Source organism: Euphorbia lathyris, chromosome 2, assembly GCF_963576675.1.
Source record: "Euphorbia lathyris chromosome 2, ddEupLath1.1, whole genome shotgun sequence".
In the NCBI taxonomy this organism is placed as follows: Eukaryota; Viridiplantae; Streptophyta; class Magnoliopsida; order Malpighiales; family Euphorbiaceae; genus Euphorbia; species Euphorbia lathyris.
The window spans coordinates 85,488,073-85,511,540 of NC_088911.1; the positions used below are offsets into that span (position 1 = coordinate 85,488,073).

At 35.3% G+C, this 23,468-nt stretch overlaps 1 protein-coding gene across 2 annotated transcripts; it reads right to left on the reverse strand.

The window, feature by feature from the left end:
• Positions 1–12,277: 12,277 nt before the first annotated feature.
• LOC136218811 (protein SEEDLING PLASTID DEVELOPMENT 1) lies at positions 12,278–20,047 on the reverse strand. 2 transcript variants are annotated; one of them, XM_066005925.1, is made up of 9 exons: positions 19,395–20,045; positions 18,537–18,751; positions 17,168–17,318; positions 16,805–16,996; positions 15,874–16,036; positions 15,534–15,763; positions 14,786–14,962; positions 14,555–14,677; positions 12,278–12,828 (listed from the first exon to the last, which is right to left on the reverse strand). In XM_066005925.1, exons 1-9 carry the CDS (start codon positions 19,800–19,802, stop codon positions 12,517–12,519), a joined length of 1,971 nt encoding a protein of 656 aa, XP_065861997.1. In that variant the 5' UTR covers positions 19,803–20,045; the 3' UTR covers positions 12,278–12,516. The 2 variants fall into 2 exon arrangements, with proteins under 2 accessions (XP_065861997.1, XP_065861998.1); XM_066005926.1 differs by lacking the exons at positions 12,278–12,828; positions 14,555–14,677 and having other exon boundaries at positions 14,887–15,022; positions 19,395–20,047.
• Between the last annotated feature and the right edge of the window lie 3,421 nt (positions 20,048–23,468).

Consider the following 23,468-nt stretch of genomic DNA (forward strand, 5'->3'; position numbering starts at 1 on the left):
TCTGGTTCGATTTTTGAACAACCCTAATTTAGACAATTGGTTTTTATTTTGTTCAACTTCAGTTTTGCTAAATTTCCACTCTAGATTTGCAATTAGTTTTTGTTTTGTTAAACTTATTTTGCTGAAATTGGTTTATGTTGTAATTTATGTTAAACTTTTGTACTTATAATAATTGGTTTTGTTAAACTTTTGTCTAAATAAAGGGTAATGAAATGGGTATTATTGAAATTCAGCTTTTGTAGAGTCACATGATATGACACGGTTACTGATACGTAACAAAATAAGCTTTTGGTCGAGTTACTATATGTTAATTACAAATGAATTGACGTTAAATGAAGACGCTAATAGTTGAATTTAAATTGGTCAAATTGAATTTTAATTACATTAAGAAACTATATCATGTAAAAAGATGAATAAGCAAATATTATATTATATTTTAGTTAATTAGGTTAAATGAGTCGATCCGTGTAATTTTTACATTTTCACTTTCACGTTTATTTCATTTTATGTTTTTACGTTTTTTTTTTTTTTTCGATTAATTTTTAATTAGATTTGATTAAATGGGTTAAATAGGTCAATCCATGTAACTCATTTAATAAATGGGTTGGATCATTTTGATCTATATACAAATGGGTTATTATAACCTATTTATTAAATGGGTTGGGTTGGGTCAACCCATTTATTAAATAGGTTGGGTCAATCTTTTTAGCCATTTTGACACCTCTAGTCCAAATAGAGTGTTACATATATCAATTTAAAACTTCTATGTATGGATGTTTTACATACATAAAAACCATAAAACTATAAACAGTATACAAAAAAAATTATGCACATCAAAATTTAGCTATTTAAACATTTTAAATTTTATCGTGTTTAAAAAGCTAACTTTGAGTTATCATATCTATTTTATTTTTAGTCCTAATAGAGTGTTTGATATATCATTTTAAACCTCCGCATATATAAAAATCTAAATTTATAAAAAAAAGTATACAAAAAAAAATTATGCTCACCAAAACTTGGCTAATTAAACAGTGCTAAAAATTATCGTGTTTAAAAACCTAACTTTGACTTATCATATCTACTTAATTTTTTTGTCCAGATACAGTGTTTGATTTATCATTTTTTACATCTACATATCAGTACTACACAAAAAGATTTTCACACCCTAACTTAACTATTTAAACATCTATTTTTCTATCATCACACTAATTTCATTTCACTGTTTACATATTTTTTTACATATCATTTTAACACATAACTCATTATTCATTTTTTGTATCATTTTACATAATTACATATTATTTTAACACATAATTCATTATTAAATAATTTAACTAAAAATACATATATTATTTTATATTTATATTACATATCATCTAAACATATTTTAACACTAATTTTTTCATACATATATTATTTCATGTTTATATTACATATTATCTAAACATAATTTAACATAGGATTAACTAATTTTAACACATAACTAATTATTTACTTTCAACAAATAACATATTGTTTGTATATACATATAACTTCAAATAAAAAATAATTACATACCTTATTTCTTGTAGATTTCTTCCATTATGCACCACCATGAGGGGAAAAAAAGGATAGCATTATTAACTAAATATACAAAAAAAAATTAATGGATTAATAGTAACTAAATATATACAAAATAATTAAAACATACTTTTTTTCTCAACTCTTCAAATATGGGGAGAGATTAATGTCGTAAAATTCTTAAGTGTTAAGGGTAGGGTATTAAGTGTTAATAAAAATAGAATGGAAAGAAATAGAATGAAGGGTGATAAGATTAATGGGGTGGGTTATATTTATAGTGTGGAATGAAATGTGTATAGGGTGGGTTGTATTTATAGAGGGAAATCACCCTTCTCAATTCTTGACCAGTGAAACCATATGGTTTTTTGAAATTAACATTTGTTTGTTTTTATGTGTTTATTCTTTGAGTATAGATAATAACTATTTTTTTAGGAACAAGCAGTTTAATAATAAAAATGATAAGTTGAGTAGCGTTTTGATTTGAGAATTGAATCGATTGGATCAAAGTCTTTTTTTTATGAACTCCTTTATTCTATAAGTTTTTTCAGAAGATTTTGAATCATTTACTCATGACTTTCATCCATCTTAAGCCAATGTAAATATGTTTTTGTTTATTCATTTTTTATTTTTTTTTTTTTTTAGTATATGAATGTGTATTTTTTTTTTTATCGTTTGAGGAAGATGATGATTTATAATAACGCTATCAAGTTGGTATTCACAACAATTTATATGCAATATCATAAATTTCTTGATGGTTTGGCTGATGATGTTCTGTTTGAGGGATTTAGTATTGCTAATGTAGTATCGGACTTCATGCATGGTCGTAGTTATTGGTGTGCAAAAACATGGGCAGAAATTGAAGAAGTTCTAATTCTTATTAATGTAGTAAACTTCCATTGGATATTGGTTAGGTTTGTGATTAGAGAAAGAAAGTTGTATATGTATAATTCTTTGAATACTTTGATTTTCAATAATTATACTAAAGTATATCAGAATTTATACAATGTATCTTCATGGTTTTTTAATTTTGAGAGACCGTCCATATTTGGTGGAATCTGAAGCATATATTGGTGAATCTTGGAATGATATGTTAGATTTTAAGTGTGTTCAAGGTCTTCCTCAATAAAGTAATATACTTCTATTTTATGTTATTTTACAAGTTTATATGTAATTCAACATTTTTTCTTTTTCTATTCTTTATGTATGCTCTCTATTTGCTTACTTATTTAAGTGAGTGTGAAGTATTTGTAATGGCGTTTCTGCATATATTGTGGAGCAGAAACCTATACGAATCATATTGATTCGCAAATGTATATGTCGTAATGCCTTGAATCAGTATATCCCGTTTCCTATTCGGAGTAGGATTTGGGTTTTCGGATTCCTAGTTGGATTGGGATCATGGGTTCCTAGTGGGATTAGGATCATGGGTTCCTAGTGGGATTAGGTTAGATTGGGTATTATAAATACCCCATTATGTAACCTAATCATTGTAATCTGATTTTCTCCTCCTAATAATACTATTCTCCTTCTGCCCGTGGACTAGCCAACACAACGTTGGTGAACCACGTAAATCTGTGTTTTTCGATTGCTTGTTTATTTATCTTTCATTAATTCCGCACAACAAACTGGTATCAGAGCTTTTGGTTTCCGATCGGGGTTTTGTTTTTCTAGAGAGAAAGATGTCTGCAATGAACGTGAAAATCGAAAAGTTTACTGGGAGAAATAGTTTCAGTCTACGTCAGATCAAGATGCGAGCTTTGTTAAAACAACAAGGTCTGTGGACGCCGTTGAAGAAGGCAACGGGAGAAGTCACTGCTGAGATGACGATTCTAGAAGAAAAGGCGCATTCAACAATTATGTTGTGCCTCGCAGATGACGTCATCACTGAGGTCTCAGACGAAGAGACTGCTGCCGGTCTGTGGATGAAGTTAGAGAGCTTATACATGACAAAATCTCTAACGAACAAACTTCTTCTAAAACAACGTCTGTTTGGCCTGCGAATGCAGGAAGGTACGCAACTCAGGGATCATTTAGATCAATTGAACACATTATTATTAGAATTACGTAATATTGATGTGAAAATTGAAGATGCTGCTTTGATTCTGTTGGTATCTTTACCGCTTTCATATGAGAATTTTGTTCAATCATTTATTATTGGTAAAGATTCTGTGACTCTGGAAGAAGTTAGGTCATCTCTTCATAACAGGGAGTTGCGCCATAAGGCGAGCAATACAGGTGCAGATAATCAGGCCTCTGGACTGGTTGCCAACGGCAGTAAGGGAAAGGGAAACGGTGAAAAGAAGAAGTCTAAGAAGCCGTTCTCAAAGGGTCCCAAGCCAGACGACGCTTGTAATTACTGTAAGGAGAAAGGATATTGGAAAACTGATTGTCCAAAGAAGAATAAGAAATCAGAAAACCAACCAGGTTCTGCTGCTGTAGCAGATGGCGACAGCAGTTCTGAAAATGATATTGCTCTAGTTGCTGATGGACACACTCATCACTCTGATGTGTGGGTTCTTGATTCTGGAGTAGACCTGGCAATTATCGTGTTCGAGTCGTGTTCGTGTCGTGTCATTTCGGGTTCGTGTCAAAAAGAGTAAACCCAAACCCAACCCAAAAACTTTCGTGTCAAAATCGTGTTAACCTGTTCGGGTTAGTGTCGATTTCGTGTCGTGTTTTCGGGTTACATGTAATTTTGTTATGCATATATATTAATAATAACTCTTAAAAATATAAGAAGATATGGTACTGTTTTTAAACATTTTATATCATTTTTAGATTAGTATGTTAACAATAATTATCGAAAAGTTCGATAATATCATGTTAGAGGGTAATGTAATGTGTTTATAACAATTTAGAAAATTCAAATCAATATTTGCAATTAATAATTATTATTTTTTATCTTTATTAATAAAGTGACATAAAAACACGAGAGAATATAACAATAATTTTCAATATCCGTGTCATTTCGTGTCGTTTTCGGGTTCACATATCAACACTAACCCAACCCAAAAATTAGTGTGTCAGTTTCGTGTCAACCCAAAAATGACCCATTACCTATTAAGCTGAACACTAACACTAAAAATCTGTGTCGTGTTCGTGTCGTGTAATCGGGTCGTGTGTCATTTTGCCACCTCTATTCTGGAGCATCTTACCATATTTGTCCAAGGAGAGAGTGGTTTTCAACTTATAAGCAGGTAGATGGAGGTAGCATTTCAATGGCTAATAGTCATGTCTGCAAAGCACTTGGAATAGGCTCGATCAAGTTGAGGACACATGATGGTAAGTTCTGCACGTTGAACGAAGTCATGCATGTTCCATTGATGACGAAGAATATGATATCTCTGAGTCTGTTAGACAGCAGGGGTCTAAGCTGGTCAGGAAAAGATGGAGTTCTACATGTCTATAAAGGTTCTGATGTGATTCTGAAAGGTGTGAAGCATGGTACTTTGTATTTTTTACAAGGTTCCACTGTTACAGGTTCAGCTAATGCTGCATCATCAGAGATTGACCAGGAGGATATGACAAAGATATGGCATATGAGACTTGGTCATATGGGCGAAAGAGGGATGTAGATTCTATCAAAGGATGATCTTCTTGATGGTCATAAAGTCAAGAGTCTGGAGCTTTGTGAACACTGTGTCTTTGGGAAACTACATCGCAGCAAGTTTCCCAAAGCTATTCACATAACAAAAGACACACTTGATTACATCCATTCTGATTGTTGGGGTCCATCTCGAGTTGAGTCTTTGGGAGGTCACAGATATTTTATGTCTCTGATTGATGATTATTCAAGGATGACTTGGGTCATCATGATGAAGCATAAAAGTGAAGCTTTCAAGAATTTCAAGCAGTGGAAAGCATTGGTGGAAAACCAAACAGAAAAGAAGATAAAGAGGCTGCGAACGGATAATGGTTTGGAATTCTGTTCATCTGAGTTTGATCAGTTCTGTAAGGATGAAGGGATTGCTCGGCATCACACAGTCAGGAATACACCGCAACAGAATGGTGTAGCTGAACGAATGAACCAGACATTACTGGAGAGGGTGAGGTGCATGCTCTCTAACGCTGGGTTAGAAAGAAGATTCTGGGCTGAAGCGGTGAACACAACATGTTATTTGATCAACCGCGGACCACACACCGGCATACAACTCAAGATGCCTACAGAAATGTGGTCAGGAAAGGTTGCTGATTACTCAAATATGAAAGCTTTTGGGTGCACAGTTTACTATCATGTTAATGAGGGTAAGCTAGAGCCAAGAGCCAAGAAAGGAGTGTTCGTAGGCTATGGAGATGGAGTTAAAGGCTTCAGGATCTGGTCTCCATCAGAGAAAAGGGTCATTTTGAGCAGAAATGTAGTCTTTGACGAAAAATCTGTGCTTAGACCCATTGTGAAGCCTACAACTGCAACAGAAACTGATACCATTGATAAACAGGTGGAGTTTCAAGTCATACAGAGTGAGAGTGGCTTGAAGGAACAAGAGTTAGAAGCAGAAGTAGAGCTACCAGAGTCTACACCATCAGTTTCTCAACCATCTGAAGCTACACATTATAGCTTAGCTTAAGATCGACCAAGGAGGGTTGGAGTTAGGCCACCTAAGAGGTATGAGGACATGGTGGGCTATGCACTACAGGTTGCTGAAGAGGTGGACACTCGTGAACCATCAACTTACCAGGAAGCTGTTTCAGGCGCCGATTCTGAGAAATGGCTTGCTGCTATGGGAGATGAGATGGAGTCCATTCATAAGAATCAAACATGGGATTTAGTCATACCACCTCCAGGGAGAAAGATTATTACTTGCAAGTGGGTTCTCAAGATAAAGGAAAGGATATCACCTACAGAGGGAGTCAAGTATAAGGCTAGAGTGGTTGCTAGAGGTTTCAATCAAAGAGAGGGAGTGGATTATAATGAGATATTCTCACCAGTAGTCAGACACACCTCCATTAGAGTGTTGCTAGCTATAGTTACACATCAGGATTTGGAGCTTGAGCAACTTGATGTAAAGACAGCCTTTCTACATGGAGATTTGGAGGAAGAGATCTACATGACCCAACCAGATGGTTTCCAGATTCCTGGGAAGGAGAATTATGTTTGCAAGTTGAAGAAGTCCTTGTATGGACTTAAGCAGTCTCCCAGGCAGTGGTATAAGAGGTTTGACAGCTACATGATGCAGCTGGGCTACACCAGGAGCCCATATGATTGTTGTGTCTATTACAATAAACTAGAAGATGAGTCTTTTATCTATCTGGTGTTATATGTAGATGACATGTTGATAGCTGCAAGGAAGAAGCACGACATTCAGAAGTTGAAGGGTCTTCTCAGCGCAGAGTTCGAGATGAAGGATTTAGGTGCAGCTCGGAAAATTCTGGGAATAGAGATTTACAGGGACAAAAGCAAAAGGAAACTTTTTCTGTCACAGAAAGGCTATATTCAAAAGATCTTGTCAAGATTTGGCATGTCTACCGCAAAGCCCATAAATACTCCTAGTGCTGCAAGTGCACATCTGTCTATTGCTTTTGCACCTAAGTCTGCTGAAGAGAAGGAGTACATGTCTCGAGTCCCCTATGCTAGTGCAGTAGGAAGCTTGATGTATGCAATGGTCTGCACTAGACCTGATCTTGCACAGTCTGTTAGTGTTGTTAGCAGGTTTATGGGTGAACCTGGCAAGGAGCATTGGCAAGCTGTGAAGAGGATCTTTCGGTACCTAAAAGGTACATCTGACGTTGGTCTCATTTATGGAGGTGATACAGAGTGTTTGGTGACAGGTTTTTCAGACTCTGATTATGCTGGAGATGTTGACACTAGAAGATCTATGACTGGTTATGTTTTCACTCTTGGCGGTTCAGTTGTCAGTTGGAAAGCTACTTTGCAGCCTACAGTGACTTTGTCTACTACAGAAGCAGAGTATATGGCACTGACTGAAGCTGCTAAGGAGGGGATTTGGCTTAAAGGACTGGTTAGTGATCTTGGTTTACATCATGATCAGGCTACAGTGTATTGTGACAGCTTGAGTGCAATCTGTTTAGCCAAGGATCAGGTTCATCATGAGAGGACCAAGCATATAGATGTGAGGTATCATTTTCTGAGAAGTGAGAAGAGGGTCAAGGTGAAGAAGGTAGGCACTGCTGACAATCCGACTGACATGTTTACCAAGCCTGTTCCACAGAGCAAGTTTCAACACTGTTTGGACTTGCTAAACGTCAGAGATTACTAGTTGCCCTGTGGGGGCAACTCTGAGGCAGAGGGAGAAGTCTGTTCATCTGGCACTGCCATGGGTGCATCTGTTATGTTTTCAGGAGGATTCAAGTCAAGGTGGAGATTTGTCGTAATGCCTTGAATCAGTATATCCCGTTTCCTATTCGGAGTAGGATTTGGGTTTTCGGATTCCTAGTTGGATTAGGATCATGGGTTCCTAGATGGATTGGGATCATGGGTCCTAGTTGGATTGGGATTGGGATCATATGGGTTCCTAGTGGGATTAGGTTAGATTGGGTATTATAAATACCCCATTATGTAACCTAATCATTGTAATATGATTTTCTCCTCCTAATAATACTATTCTCCTTCTGCCAGTGGACTAGCCAACACAACATTGGTGAACCACGTAAATCTGTGTTTTTTGATTGCTTGTTTATTTATCTTTCATTAATTCCGCACAACAGTATAGATTGAGACTTACAACTTTGTTCTATGGTTATGGCAAGATGAAGCATGTGGATGGATATTAGATGAGAATTTATATGTGAAATCATTTAATGCTCGTGAAGATGATTAATGTATTGATTGTTATTTTAGACAAGTTTTTTTTTTTTTTTACAAAGTAATTAAGTGATTTATATGAATAGTATTGAAATTGTAGTTATTTCTGGAACTGAAATTAAGATATATTATCACACTTTTAGTTAATTTTAGTGGATTTTTTCGTTTTTAGTGAATTTCATTCGCTTGTAGTCACTTTCTAAACCGTACTCACTCTCGGTTATTGCATGTATGTTAGTTGAATTGGATTTCACCAAAGCCTGTTTTAGCTTACTTTGTGCCACTTTAAGTTAATTTCAGTGAATTTCATTCTTTTTTGGTGACTTTCATTCAGTTTTTGAAATTCTATTCACTTTCAGTTTTTTTTTTGAAGCTATTCACTTTCAGTTATTGCTTGTATTCTATTTAAATCGAAATTATGCTTGTTTTAGTTTATTTTGTTTACTATTAGCAATCATTTTGATTCAATTTATTTAAATTTCATTGAATTTCATTATCTTTTAATCAAGTTGGTGCAATTTTTATATCTTTTGGTAACATTCATTATGTGGCTAAAGTATTTAACTTAAGTGTTAGTGTATTTAAATATGTCTTTACTTATAGGTCCTGTTTGGCAATTAGTTGTTAGCTGATTACAGTAGCTGTTAGCTGATTTTTTTTTCGGTTAACAGATTTGACTAGCTGATTGTATGAACTTGTTTAGTAAAACTTAGCTGATTGCTAATAACTGTTTGTATAAAATGATAAATAAGGATATAGTAAAACATTTATTTGGGATTAAAGAATATTAATAAAGGGTAAAAATATCCATAAAAAGATATGGAGCAATAAGCTAATTGAAAAAACTCATAAAATGAGCTTTTTCAAAATTAGCTTTTTAGACCTAATAATCTGTTTCAAATCTCTCTTCACCAAACATCACTATTAGATGTTTGATTAGTCAAAACCTCTAAAGTGGCTCAAATCTCTAATTTTACTCTAAAAAGTTCTTTTCCAAATAAGGCCATAATATATTTTTTTACTTGTTGGGAATAGTTTGTTTCAAATATACATTATTTCGGTTAAGCTTCAACCAATTCAGTGAGTTTGCCATGATTTGAAATTCGCTGTGATTCATTTTTAATTTCATTTGTATTGGTGTTATATGATTGTTTTATATGAATATAGAATAATTGTTTCAATACTTGTAATTGAGCTATAGCGGGTTTCATTCACTTTCATCCAATTTCAACTAACTTCATTGAATTTATGAAATACTAAAATTAAATGAAGGTGGATGAAATTGTTGTATTAGTTGTTTAACTTTTTTTATTATTAGAGTATGTGTTGAAATTTTTTGCATTCAAAATCGGAACAGATTGAAGAAATCGTTATTGACATACAATGATCAAATTTGAAATGGAAGATGAGTATTCGATTGTTGCTTTTTCGTTTTTTTATCAAGAGTTTATATGGAGAAAGAATTTTGTTATGGAAGTAAGCTCATATTCATTTCGTTAGATAGCATTTATATAGTGTTTAGTATTTTAGAAATGTTGAAAAAATAACTTTTTGAAAATATTGGTTGTGATTTGCTAGTATTTACGAAATTATGCATGTGTTTGGCATTTTTTAAACAAAAATGTTGTGTCATGGTGTTTAAGTGAAATCTTAAGGGTAAATAATTTATTAGTCTTTTCCTTTTTACCTAACACACTGTTTAGTCTCTCTATTTTAAAAAACACATTATAAGATTCCTATCTTTTGTCAATATTAACCCATTAGTCCTTCTGTCTAATTTTTTTTAGTTTTTTAACCGTTATATTTGGCATAAACAGACAGCCAGAAAATAACAAAGTAACATGATCATTTTGTATCTACTATAACTGTCTTGAAAGCTAAAATATGTTCGGTTAAAAATCTAAAAAAACTAGACAAAAAGACCAAATTGTTAATATTGACAAAAGATAGAGACCTTATAATGTGTTTTTCAAAATACGAAGACTAAACAGTGTGTTAGGTAAAAAGATGTGGACTAATAAATTATTTACCCTATAATAAACCATCCAATATCAAATTTATAAACCATCCAATCCATTATAGTCCATAAAAAGGATAAGTTATAAATTTAGTAATATAATTATTGAAGAAGAGTTGATTTAACCTCCAAGTACAAAACAGTACAATCTTAAGTTTAACATTTAACGGATGGTGGAACTTCATGCCTCGTTCATGGAAGTTGAAGATGTGCAATTTCAAGCCTCATTGACTTGGCAGAACGCTAGAGGTTGGAAGTTAACCAGAGCATGAAATTACACGTGGGGAAAAAAAAACTTATTTTTCGTTAATGAGATTTGAAATTGCACAATCTGCAGTAAACATTAGGCTGAAAAAATGTTTTCAGTCAAATGATTAACATGAGAAATAATAGTAGTAGTAGCTCAACGTTACTATTATATGACTGGATGCTATCATCAACCCTTCAAAAAAACAGCATCACAAGTGTAACAAACAAATAATAGGTGTGTAAGCTTGAAGTCCTTGATAAGCCTCACTACCACTTTTCCTTATCTCAATCAAACTTATAACCCTAAACGAAACAATAGTTGTTGGCATACAAGTTCGAAAGACATCCATAGCCACCCTGTAAATAATAGGTTCTCTATAACATGCCAAGGAAGCAAAATACACATGCATAAACTGAGGCATCTGATAGGCAATCGTTAAAATAATGTGAATTTTTAAACAAGACAGAAAATTGAGGTCCAGTATTTGAGAAAATGATGTGCAAGCGACAGGTAGTGCAGTTTAGGTCGATATTTCAGGTTAATAATTTGTCACTATCACGTATGCATATAATTTTTCTGAAATGGATCTCATCAAATAATATCCACAGAGAATTTAAAAGTTAGGTCATAACACACCCAGCATATAATCAGCCAACAAAAGCACAAGATACAGATGCACATACTGCTGAGACATGTGAGACACGGCTGGTCATGTTTCAAGTGAGGCAAAAAGATGTAGGTCAGCATTTTATGACATGATGTGATATGAGAGATAAAAAAAGTGCATGCCTTTATGGTTTCCCAGAATAATAATTCAGGTTTGTTAGGTCAATAGAAAATAAAAACAAGAAAGCTTTCCCACAATAGCTGTCGTATTATTGAGATCCAATAATCAAATGCAAGTACCAATACAGTGCAATTTAGGTCACTATCTCAGGAAAAAGCTTCAAAAGGTGCTTAGTAGGCCATTACGTCAACTAGTTTCCATATAATTTGTCCTTTGTAGGCAAATCATTGTTCTAAATGGATCTCACCAAATTATATCCACGTCATCCAAGCAAAAGGTGCTACAGAGAATTTAAAATTTAGGTTTGGTCGATGACAAGATAAGATCATAACCAAACCAAAATCAATTAATTGCAGATAGATTATATAAGCAAAGCAAATTTCTTGACTATTGCAAACTACATGAGATAAACATCTTCCAAATCGTTCATATGCAATGAACACAACTCAAGTTTGTTCGGTAACTAAATCAGGAAAAGGCATAACAATGCTTGCTACATAATCTAAAAAGTCAATGTGCATCTGAAATGAGATTCCCGAAATAAATTTCAAGCAAAACAATCACGGCCAAGAAGTTATTAGTTTTAGGTTGAGGATCAAGATGAGAGAAAGAAAAATGCTTCAACCAAGTCGCCCAATCAAAAGCAAAAAAAATTAAACATGCAAATTAAATTAGGTTGCTGGTTTAGGATGACATGAGAGCACGACTTCTTTAGGATCATGCACGTTTGAAATTCTATGAGTGCAAATTGAAGTTGTAAAATCATACAAGTTTGTCACGACACTTTCTGAGGAGAAGAAAAACAATTCCTTTCATCCTGGTACCACATGTGAACAATACTGGATGTTTGCCCGCAAAGATGTATATGATTGAATATCACAGAACCCTAAGATGATATGTGAATGACAATAAATATGCTAATACCTTTATAACTACCTAATTGGTACAATAATAGTGCAGATCACTGAAACAGATGTGAAAACAACAAACCAATGCCTATGATAGTGAATGTCCAAAGGACCAAAACTAAAGAAGACATCAATTTGCAAAGGTTGCTATGTATCTGTGACAATTTTGAAGTCTACCAATGTTTCATATACAACATGATCAAGACTAGTATACAGCATGAAGATAATTCAGGACTAATCAGGAAGGAAAGGCAACCTGTCCGCAGTGAAGGGTGCTCCATTTGAGTCAGAAATGGCATCACCAAGGAAGTCATCAGATCTGCTATCAGTATCATCTGCCTCACTAGACTTCCAACCTTCATCCATATTAATCTCATATGGAAGGATCCGGAGATGTATATTGGGCTCCGTACCAATTTTCTCTGCTTCTAGTCGGTATTTTTGGATGAAATTCATCTGAAGAGAAATAATGTGGGATGGCCTTGTGAGTAACTCCACAGGTTCCCCTTTAGGGATTACTACCTGCTCAATAGCTATCCTGACCTCCTGCAAGGAGAAACACTTGATCAAGATGAACAACAACCATGCTGATCAGACTTGGTAATCAAATCTAAACATGAAAGAGCAACTGTGTACAACCTGGTCATCAAATCTAAACACCTCTTTTTTATTTCCCTTTTTTTAGATGATTATGTACATCTTCCAGACATAGAAATCTGGTTTTAAGGCTACATAATTGATCACATAGTTATTAATGGCGCGCCTATGGCGCACCAGGCGCAGGCCTTAGCGCCATTGGGGCTGCCATGGCGAGGCGCAATCACCATGGTGCGCGCCTGGTGCGCCATTTTGCGCCAAGAGCAGTTGCCAAAGGCGCATCAAGGCGCGCCTTGGCAGTTACAGGCAGTTCTCTGGAATGTTTGGCGGTTAGGAGCAGTTTTTTCTGGAATGTTTGGCAGTTAGGGGCAGTTTTATTTAAAAAAAAAGTTATTAAAAGAGAGAGAGAGAGAGAGATTATACATTTATTAAAAGAGAAGAGATTATACGTTTATTATTAGTAGAGGAAGAGACAGTACGTTTATGATTTGAAGAGGAAGAGACAGAATACGTTTATGATTTGAAGAGAAAGAGACAGAGTACGTTTATGATTTGAAGAGAAAGAGACAGAGTCATTGTATTTTATAAGAGGAAGAAGTCTAGTAGAAAGAAAACACTACGGATTGAAACAACAGAAGTCTAGTAGAAAGAAAAACACTACGGATTTAGTATTCAACTTTATCTTTCTAATATAGAGTTTATTTTGCATTTTAAAATTTATTTATGCTTAAGATATTTTCATAATTTAGTATCCATTGCATTTTTATATTAGTTTTATAGTTTTATAATTTTTAATTTTGAAAGTGCGCCTTGTCTCGCTATGGCGTGCGGCGCGCGCCATCGCCGTGCGCCAAGGCTCCAGGACCCCTTGCGCCTTAGTGTGCCATGCGCCTTTAATAACTATGATTGATCAGCATAAAAATCTCACTGAATCATTGTTCTCTCATTTGTTCAAAAGTGCATTTAACCGTATATGCTCAAATATTTCATACAAAAGCATTGTCAAGGAATGCAAAGGAATGATTCATAAAACCTCATGAACACAAATGATGCAAGTTTCAATAAAATTAAAGCACACAAATAAATCTGGCAACAAGTGATATCTACTATCCTTTTAAACAGGTAATTCACCTTTACCTTTTGAGTAAGCAGTAGGCACAAGATATGCAGTATTTCAAGATTTTGGGAATCAGAAAACAGATCATTAATCTTTGTTGTGCAGTTTTTGTAGAATAAAAAGAACATATGCCTTTTTTTGGCCTAATTCCCTGAAAATATTGATAGTAGAACAGCTTTCAACTACTGCAATGCTGAGATTTTATTGAATCAAAATATTTTCTAATGCATCTATAATATAGATATGTCGAGCATTATATATATAAGATTGGTTTCCAAAGCAAACATCAACCTAAACTACATAGATAAACAGAATTGGACCAATTCTCGAGCCAATGAGCAAGAATATATGCAGAGTAAATTTGTTCTTGAGGTATACTCAATAGTTCCAGGTCTAGTTCTTCAATCATGATATTATTTTTTAACATGCCATGTATGCAATGAGCTGCCTAATTAGGATATATGTAGATTATTACTGCATTGCTTCAACATAAATAAATCAGAAAGCTAAACCAAAGGGGTAAAATAACACAACTAAACAAAGAGATGCAATTCTTACTTCTAGGGCATCAGTTTTCTCAGACGCTGTTGCATTGTCTTCAAATCTGGAATCCCTCAAACCATCAGCACAATCACTTGCCAACACCCTTATGGCCTTTGTAATCTGTACTAGTGAGCTTGTCTACAAAAGAAAAAAGTATAAGTAAAACAAAATAATAAAGTATAAATAAATGAACGCATTGCATAGTAACTATCCAGCATCTTCAAAGATAAAATCATTAACATCAACCTTCGTGACATATATAGGAATGCCATGAGATTTAGCAGCAGCTTGAATCCCAGGATTCTTCTTCAGCTTGGACTGCAACGCAATTAGTGCATCTGCCTCACTTATATTATCAGTTAATTGAACTGCAGTATCTATGTTCAGCTGGTTGATCCCTTGAATTATGCTTGCCTCCAGGATCTGGAACAACTTCTAATTCCATAAGTTCAATTTCCAGTGTTTTCTTAACATGCATTACTACTGCACATGACAACAACAAATGTTAAATAACAAAAACAATGAAATATTTCAACCTAGACATGGACTAAAGATCAATATATACATGCATATAGAACATTCGGATAAAGATCATATATATACATGCATTTCCCAAAGGGATTTGAAATCCTTCACCATATTCACATTTCTGACAGACGGTCTTAAAACCAATAGATGAAGCATATGTATACTTTTGTCATGTTTTTCCCCCAGTCAAGATGTCTCTGGTCAACATAATGTTACCCAGAATTAAGCCAGCAGGTCAGGTATTTCCAGCAGCCCTACATTAGTATCTTCCTTTTGACACATTGAACAGACAACTGCAACTTCTCCCACAAAATTTTATCAACATACAATTAATACCTTATAAAATATAACATGGAAAATTAAGCATATCAGATCAAAAGTTCAACTAAGGACACATTAACAGCATAATTAAGATAATAAAGCTGTGAAGTCAAATTTATAGGTTGTATGATGTCTTAACTCTTACCCCATAGACATATAAGCGGAGTGGTCTCCCATCTTCCAAAGAATTTTCTTCAATGTTAGAAGACTCAGAAGTGAAGTCATTAGCAACAAGCCTTCCATTAGTCATCTGGAGATTTTCTGAAAGAACCTCATTGTTATTTATGACAGACGCTTCAGTGAAAGGTTCCATTTCTACTGTTTCCTTGAAACCCTGAGGATTCATCTTGCGGACTTCGACATATGGTGAACGACCTTCAAGGAAAGCAGTGTCAACAAAACTAAACTATGAAAAAAAGGTCTCTGCAACTGAAACATGACAAGGCAATGACTCTTTCTTTCCTACAATAAGAAGTTAAAGGTACCTGAGAGAATTGCATCCACAGTTGCTTCTAGGCTACGATGAACTCGTAACTCATCTTTTGAGATTATCTCCACTGCACAATTAAATGTTGAAGGTCCCTTCCTCTCCAACACTGTCTTCTGGACGCCTCTGCGGTTCGCTTCTTCATCCCCTAATGTCACACTCTAAACATGATATTATATAAATGCAATTTGATCAGACAAGTAATCAATTGTCCATTTGTCCTATAACTGCAGAAGTTCAGAAATTATGGGGAAATTTTTTAAGAAAATATATACATAGCACAAACAGTGGCATAGAAATAATCATTGCTTCAATGATTTTAAGTTCAGAACATATATATTGTCTACTTTTAATTCTATGGAAAGCAGAGTTCATAAGCCAATCTTAAACAAAATTCGTATAGATTGCATATGCAGTTCCATAAAACTAAGGCTATCCAATAGAGTGGAAAAGAAAGCCACATCGTTGCACATTCTTCTATAGCAATGAGGCCTCATGTTAATTTTCTAGCAAACCCACCCAAAACAGTAATGGCCACAGATGATGATTCACTGACAATAGGTTTAGTTTGAGGATGAGGAAAGGTTTTAGCTGTTGTCTTCTAAATTAATTGTGTAAAGGCCCAATTTGGTTTTATAAAGGCTCATGTCCCCATTAGTCAGAAAGAAAAGCTTATTGTATTACTGTATTTCAAAAAACATACAACTACAGATCAATTGAACTCAAATCTAAATTATTCCGAAGATAACTATACAGAACTTAATTGAGCACTATTCAGTAAGTCATAAAAATCTAAACCTGAGTCCTGATGTTTATTTGCAATTATCTTTTTGTAGATTGGTTCTAAAACAGTGCAGGCTGAAGACAAGTAGACAGACTTTTGATGACTATGCACTATCACTACCGCTATACTTTAGCTGTAATATTACCTGTACTCCTCCAACAAGCATTTCCAGAGAAGGATTCACAATCAGATTTTCTATTGTAACCCCATGAGCAGTGGCTACCAGCTGAATACCACGTTGTGCAATTGTACTTGCAGCCATTGCTTCCAGTTTTGTGCCTATTTCATCTATAACTATCACTTGAGGCATATGATTTTCAACTGCTTCTATCAATACCTTAAAGAAGAAAATTACAGATGTAAGCATCCCTGAGATTTATTTTGGTTAATATATAGAATATAACCACTTTAGCTAAAGAGAAGCAGAAAAAAAAAACGGTATTAACTTTTCCCAACTGTGGTGCACTTGCACATGATATAATCAGAATATGCTTATGATAACTCATACCTTGTGTTGCATATCTGAAACAGCTACTTGCATACGGCGAGCACTACCAATGCCTGCATGAGGTATATCACCATCCCCGCCTATCTCATTGGAAGTGTCAACAATCATGACCCGTTTCTTGTAATCATTTGCAAGCATTCGAGCTATTTCCCTGCAAATTGTAGAATTCTAGGTCACCCAAAGTTATATATATAGTGGTAGATGTCTTGCTGCGGCACTGTCCCTCATTTTAGTCAATTGCAGCATTTCCAAACAATAAAAAGGGTAAACAAAAAACTGTCTTGAACTTCTTCTCAATCAAATTTTCAATTCACCAAAAAGAAATTAAAACCACGTAAAAAAAGCACAAGCACTGAATTCCAAAATTTATGCACTCAAAATGTTATTATCCTCTTTGAAATCAAACACTTATAATTGGTATCCACAAGCAACATAGCAAGTAGTAGATGATGAAAGTAATAACCCCACCCGCAAAACCCATCATGTACCAAGATTTGGTTCAAAATCAAATATGATCCTACAGTGGTGATATCTTATCAGTACCACACTATAAAGCTGTATCCTGTGCAGCTATACTCACCATTTCTACATTGCTGGTTTCATTTCTACATTGCTTGTTCATAACAACCACACCCACAAAACCCATAATTGAGCGCAGGTTTAATCTCTGTTATAAATGTTTAATAAAGTTTACCAGTCCCATCCGTAGTTTAGACAAATTTTTAAAACCTTTTTCATATTTGGCTAAGAGAATGAGAAAACTATAATTTATATTTCCAGGATAACTGATGATTTCTCTGCTCTCCTACTTTATCAAGGGATTCAAATCAAATTGGCTGAAAGCGAGTTGAGTTGGAAAGGCTAAACGGCAACCATGCAAGCCTATCATTAAAATGTCTATAGTAACAATACTGAAATTTATAAAAGGTAATTATTATGAATATGCCAATATTGAGACAAGATGTGGGGAAACACCTGGTTGACTAAGCTTGCAGAAAATAGAGCGCTTATTGCAGGAAAAAAAAAATTAATGAAAAAGGTCTAATGGAGCATTTTCCTTTTACTATATATATATATATATAGATAGAACTCTTTCTCTTCTATTACTACAATTTCTTTTTCCATTAAAAAGAAAAATAAAGTTATATAGATCGATATTAGGTTTCAAAAGCCACAAGTTAACGAAAGCAGTACTAATGGCTGTTCCCGTAACACCAACATTCTAAATTCCTAATGATGAGTATATGAAACACTAATCTGATAATCAATACACAATGCACTGTTCTGGCTTTGGTACCAATGCAATGCATAAAAATGTATAGAATGAATTTGTAACCCAGATCACATGTAACCAAAATAAATGACTCACCTGATAATAGTGGTCTTTCCCACCCCTGGAGGTCCAATAAGCAACAGAGAAACTCCATCCTGCACCAAATCTCTTAGTAAACCAGCACTCCCTGGTATTGCCCGACCAACACGACAAGTTAAACCAATAATATGTCCTTTCCTATTTCTGATGGCACTAATGCGGTGCAATGTACGACTGATACCAGCTCTATTGTCAATGGCAAAGTCTCCAACCTACAATACTCGATTTTAATCAGCTTGGCTTTTTCTTTTCATCGTTACTTGATGAAATTTATGCAAGGAAGAAGATGATAAGCTTCAAGAAGAGCACAACACATGTTAGTATGAATAGGATAAAGTCAAACAAAAGAAGAATTAATTTTCAACTCTTATTGTTGCACTAAAAATTCCTAATGATGAGTATCAGGTACCTTGCCCCCAATACACCCTTGTGGTGGGACCCCTCCCCGGACCCTCGCTCAGCGGGGACGCGTAATGCGACCGGGCCGCCCTTTTTTTTTTTTTATTGTTGCACTAAAAATTCATTAAATATTGTTGATGATCATCTACTTAAGTCATACAGACACACTTCGTACCAAAAAGAATTCTCTAGACAGTCTACTCCTACTTTCGACATTATTTTACATAGTTAATGTTCAAAGCATGTAGCCACTTAACGCCCATGACATTTATCACTAAAGCAATTCTTATATAACGCACTTCCATCCTTTTCAATAGTTTTACGTAATGAAATATATGCTGAAGTTCTTAAATTGCAAATTTCTGACAACAATTCGCGACATGGACACCAATTAATGAAAACCTAAATCACAAATGCATTCTAACAAAAACGTGGAGAGCAATGCCAAAAGATTACCTGCGAAGTAGCATTCTCAAGATCCTGAAGCGTAATTGGACAATCTGATAAAACAAAATCACCAGACGGAAACCTGGCGAGTGGCCGCCGACCCAAATCCATAACCACTTCAACCAACTCATGGAACTCGGGATGCTCGCATACTCTTCTTCTCATCTCTTCAGGCAATAGTGCCAAAAGGCGGCCCAATTCAACATCAAAATCATCACCAGGCGATGGAGAAACGGAAGAGTTGGAGAATGAAAAACACCCACAAACTTCATTGAGGGAATTGCGGTGAAGAAGAGATGGATACTGGGAAAAACTAAGGGTTTTGAAGAAAGATTTAGAGAGTGAGAGTGAGAGTGGGAGTGGGAATCGGGTGAAGTGTGGTAGGTGGGGAACTCGAAGAAGAGAAAAACAGAGCATTTGATTTTGGCGGGAAAGGGAGGAGCATATGTATGTAGGTTCCTTATTTCGATGGATCAGCTTCTGTATTTCTTGGATACCATGAAACAAATTTCTAGCCACAAAATGAGGTTGATTTATGAAAATCGCAGAAAATGTAATGAAATTTGGGGAATTTGCTGGATTGGAAAGAATAATTCGGTTAATACCCTTAGCTCCAAATTGATTACGTATGAATTAGGATATGATTGATGAAGACACTTTGAAAAGAAAATTACAAGAATATTTCTTTGAACCCTTTACTGAAATAGCAAAATTAAGTACGGATGTTTTTTTATATTTGTTGTTTTACAGTTAGTTTTTTTTTTTGTTTTTTTTTGTCAAGACAGTTAGCTTTTTTTTTTTTTTTTTTTTGGAAAGAATAAAGAATTATATTAATTTGAATCAAAGAATAAAACATCGATGAGGAAAGGCGGTGGACATGCCCACTCACCCCAATCAGACCTAGAACTAACAGCTTTTGCTAAAGAATGAGTTGCCAGATTCGCTGATCGTTTGATGAAAGAGATCGAAACAGAGTTCAGATCTAGAAGAATAGAACAACAATCTTGGGTAAATTTCACTCGTGGTGTACAAACTTTACCCTAAATCACACTTTGGTGTACAGACTTCAATTTGTCACACTAATATATACGTACTTAGGAGTGACCTCCCACTATGGTATACAGCCGGTGAAAATGACCGGTCAACGTTCAATCAATGTGACACCTCAGCTTTGACCAGTCAAAAAGTAAAAAAAAATAACCACTAATATAAAATTACAAATATACCCTCTTTTTCTTTCTTCTTCCTTTCCCTTCTCCTTCTCCTTTCCCTTTGTGTCACTAACTCTCTCTCTAATTTTCTCTCTCTATCTGTCTCGAATGGATGTTCGTTGTTTGCCGACTCAACTAAGTTCACTACCTTGGTTCAACTGCATGAAAGATGGGATGGAAAATCCAATTGGCTGCATCTGAAAATCTATTATTAACCTAGCCTAAATCTGAAACCTTTGTATTCCTAAAAGAGATATTTTGGGAATAAATCGTCATTCTAATTCATTTGTCTTCAAAAGCATGATCATTTAGTAATATTGACCTCCCAATTCCATAATTGAGACTCGTACTAGTAAATGGGTAAGCAATAATGTCTTCTCCATGGTACAATATAACGAATCTCAGTAGTAGACCTGATTTGGGGTTATTAGCCGATCCATCTTAATCATTCAAGTCAAAAGAATCCATCTGTATTTGGGGTTAATGGAAGCCGGCTTGACAATAAGATTCAAACCAAACAATAGCTTAGACCTGAATCCTGATTAATGGTTTTTTTCCAGATCATTTTTTATCTACTGCACAACATTCAGCAACTGATTAACTAGACAATCCAGTAAGGAGCTCCGAATTCATGCTGAAAGGCAATATGTCAATGGAAATTGTATAATAAGAGCCGGAAGAGTAGTTAATGTGGACATAAGAAAAGAAAAACAAATTATTACCTTAAATTTGCAACTATTAATATATTGAAAGACCAGGGCGTCTCCCTCGAGCAATTGGTGTGCTGCAGTAGTTTGCTTATATGCAATGTATCTCATCTGATAATCTTTCCCACATTCATTTTCCAAGGTGACAATAGTGCCTTCACGTGGTGTGCTCTACAGATTGGTCCAGGAATTGGTGAGCAATTGGACTGAACTCACAGTAGTCTAAATTGGTGGTGTGGTGGTGTTAAGAGAGAGATGTGAGGATATTTTGAAACGCGAGCAACAGAAATAAAATTTTGAGATTTAAATCTGTATTTTTTTTATGAAGTTTTGATATCACAATGAGAAAAATAAGATGGAGAGAGGTAGTGAGAGAAAGGGAGAGGAGGAGGGGAAGGGAAAGGAAGAAGAAAGAAGAAAGAAGAAAGGGTATAATAGTAATTTTATATTAGTGGTGTTTTTTTTTACTTTTTGACCGGTCAAAGCTGAGGTGGCACGTTGACTGAGCGTTGACCGATCATTTTAACCGGCCATATACCATAGTGGGAGGTCATCCCTAAGTACGTATATATTAGTGTGACAAATTGAAGTTTGTACACCAAAGTGTGATTTAGGGTAAAGTTTGTACACCACGAGTGAAATTTACCCCAATAATCTTGTATAACATCAGATAAGTAAGAAAAATTGAAATCTTTGGATTGAATTGCTTTTACCACGTTGAGACAATCGGATTGAACTTCTACCTGGGATAGATTAAGAGCTTTTAGCCAACTAAGTGCTTCCCGTATTGCCATTGCTTCAGCCAAACTCGGATCTGTTAAATCAGCTAAACCTGCTTTCCTGGCATGAGTGCACTCTCCAAGGTGATTTCGTATTAACATGAACAGAAAGATGAATCAGCTTTAATTCCCGCATCGACATTACATACCAGGAAGCCTGGGTTCGGTTTTTGCCATTTGACTGGTCTGATGGGGTCGGTGGAGCTGCTGTTTGGTGCGCGGGACTGAGCTTCCTTCCAAGCCATCTCTTCCGTCTTAGCAGCCAATAAAATCGAACCGGGTAAGCTGTATTTTTTATTCCACACAACCTGATTCCGGTATTTCCAGATATTCCACAATAATACTGCTGCTGATTCCGCCACCTGTAGGGACGAGTTTAACAGACTTCCAAACCAGCAAAAAACATCAGCAATGTATTCCATACGATTATCAGAAAAGAACAAGCCCCATAGTTGTTTCGCAAAGACACAAGAGATGAAGATATGAGTTTCGTCTTCCCCGACTAGATTACATATGGGACAGCGATTTGGTAGTGAGCTATGGCGCTTTTCCAGATTTGACATGGTCGGTAAACAACGCGCAAATAATCTCCACAAGCAATTCTTAACTTTCGGTGCCACATGCAAATTCCAAATTAGTTTCCAATTGATACTGTTCGACGATGATGAGATTTCAACTTCCTTTGTTACGGCTGCCCAATATCCGCTCCTTACGGTATAGAAATTTGACGGAGTAAATTGCCAAAACCATAAGTCATCCTTACCATGATTCCGTTCAGGTATAGAAAAAATCAGCTTGCGATCACGATCGTTGAGAAGTGAAGTGATTCTGTCAACATCCCAGTTTCCATCCGGATTTTTTAATTGGAGAACCATCTCAGTGTTGTTGTTTGTAGGCTTTGGGGAGGAGACGAAAGGATTCAGCGCATCCGGGAGCCATGGATCCTCCCAAATCCGAATTGAGTCGCCTCTTCCGACCTTCCGCCTTAATCCGTCACGAAGGAGAGAGCTACCTGCAATGATACTCCTCCAAAGATATGAAGGATTGTGCCCCAGACCTGTATCAAGAAAATCACCGTTAGGAAAATAACGAGCTTTGAGGATTTTTGCCACTAGTGATTCAGGGTCCTGTATAATTCGCCAACTTTGTTTAGCTATGAGAGCCAAATTAAAGAGGTGAATATTTCTGAATCCCATGCCACCTTCAGATTTAGGAACGCACAAATCTTCCCACCGTTTCCAATGAATCCCTGATGGATTAGTCCCTGATGATTTCCACCAGAACCTGTTAAGCAATTTATTAACTTCATCACAGAAATCCATAGGCATAAGAAATAAACCCATCAAATATGTAGGGATAGATTGCAGAACTGCTTTGATAAGTATT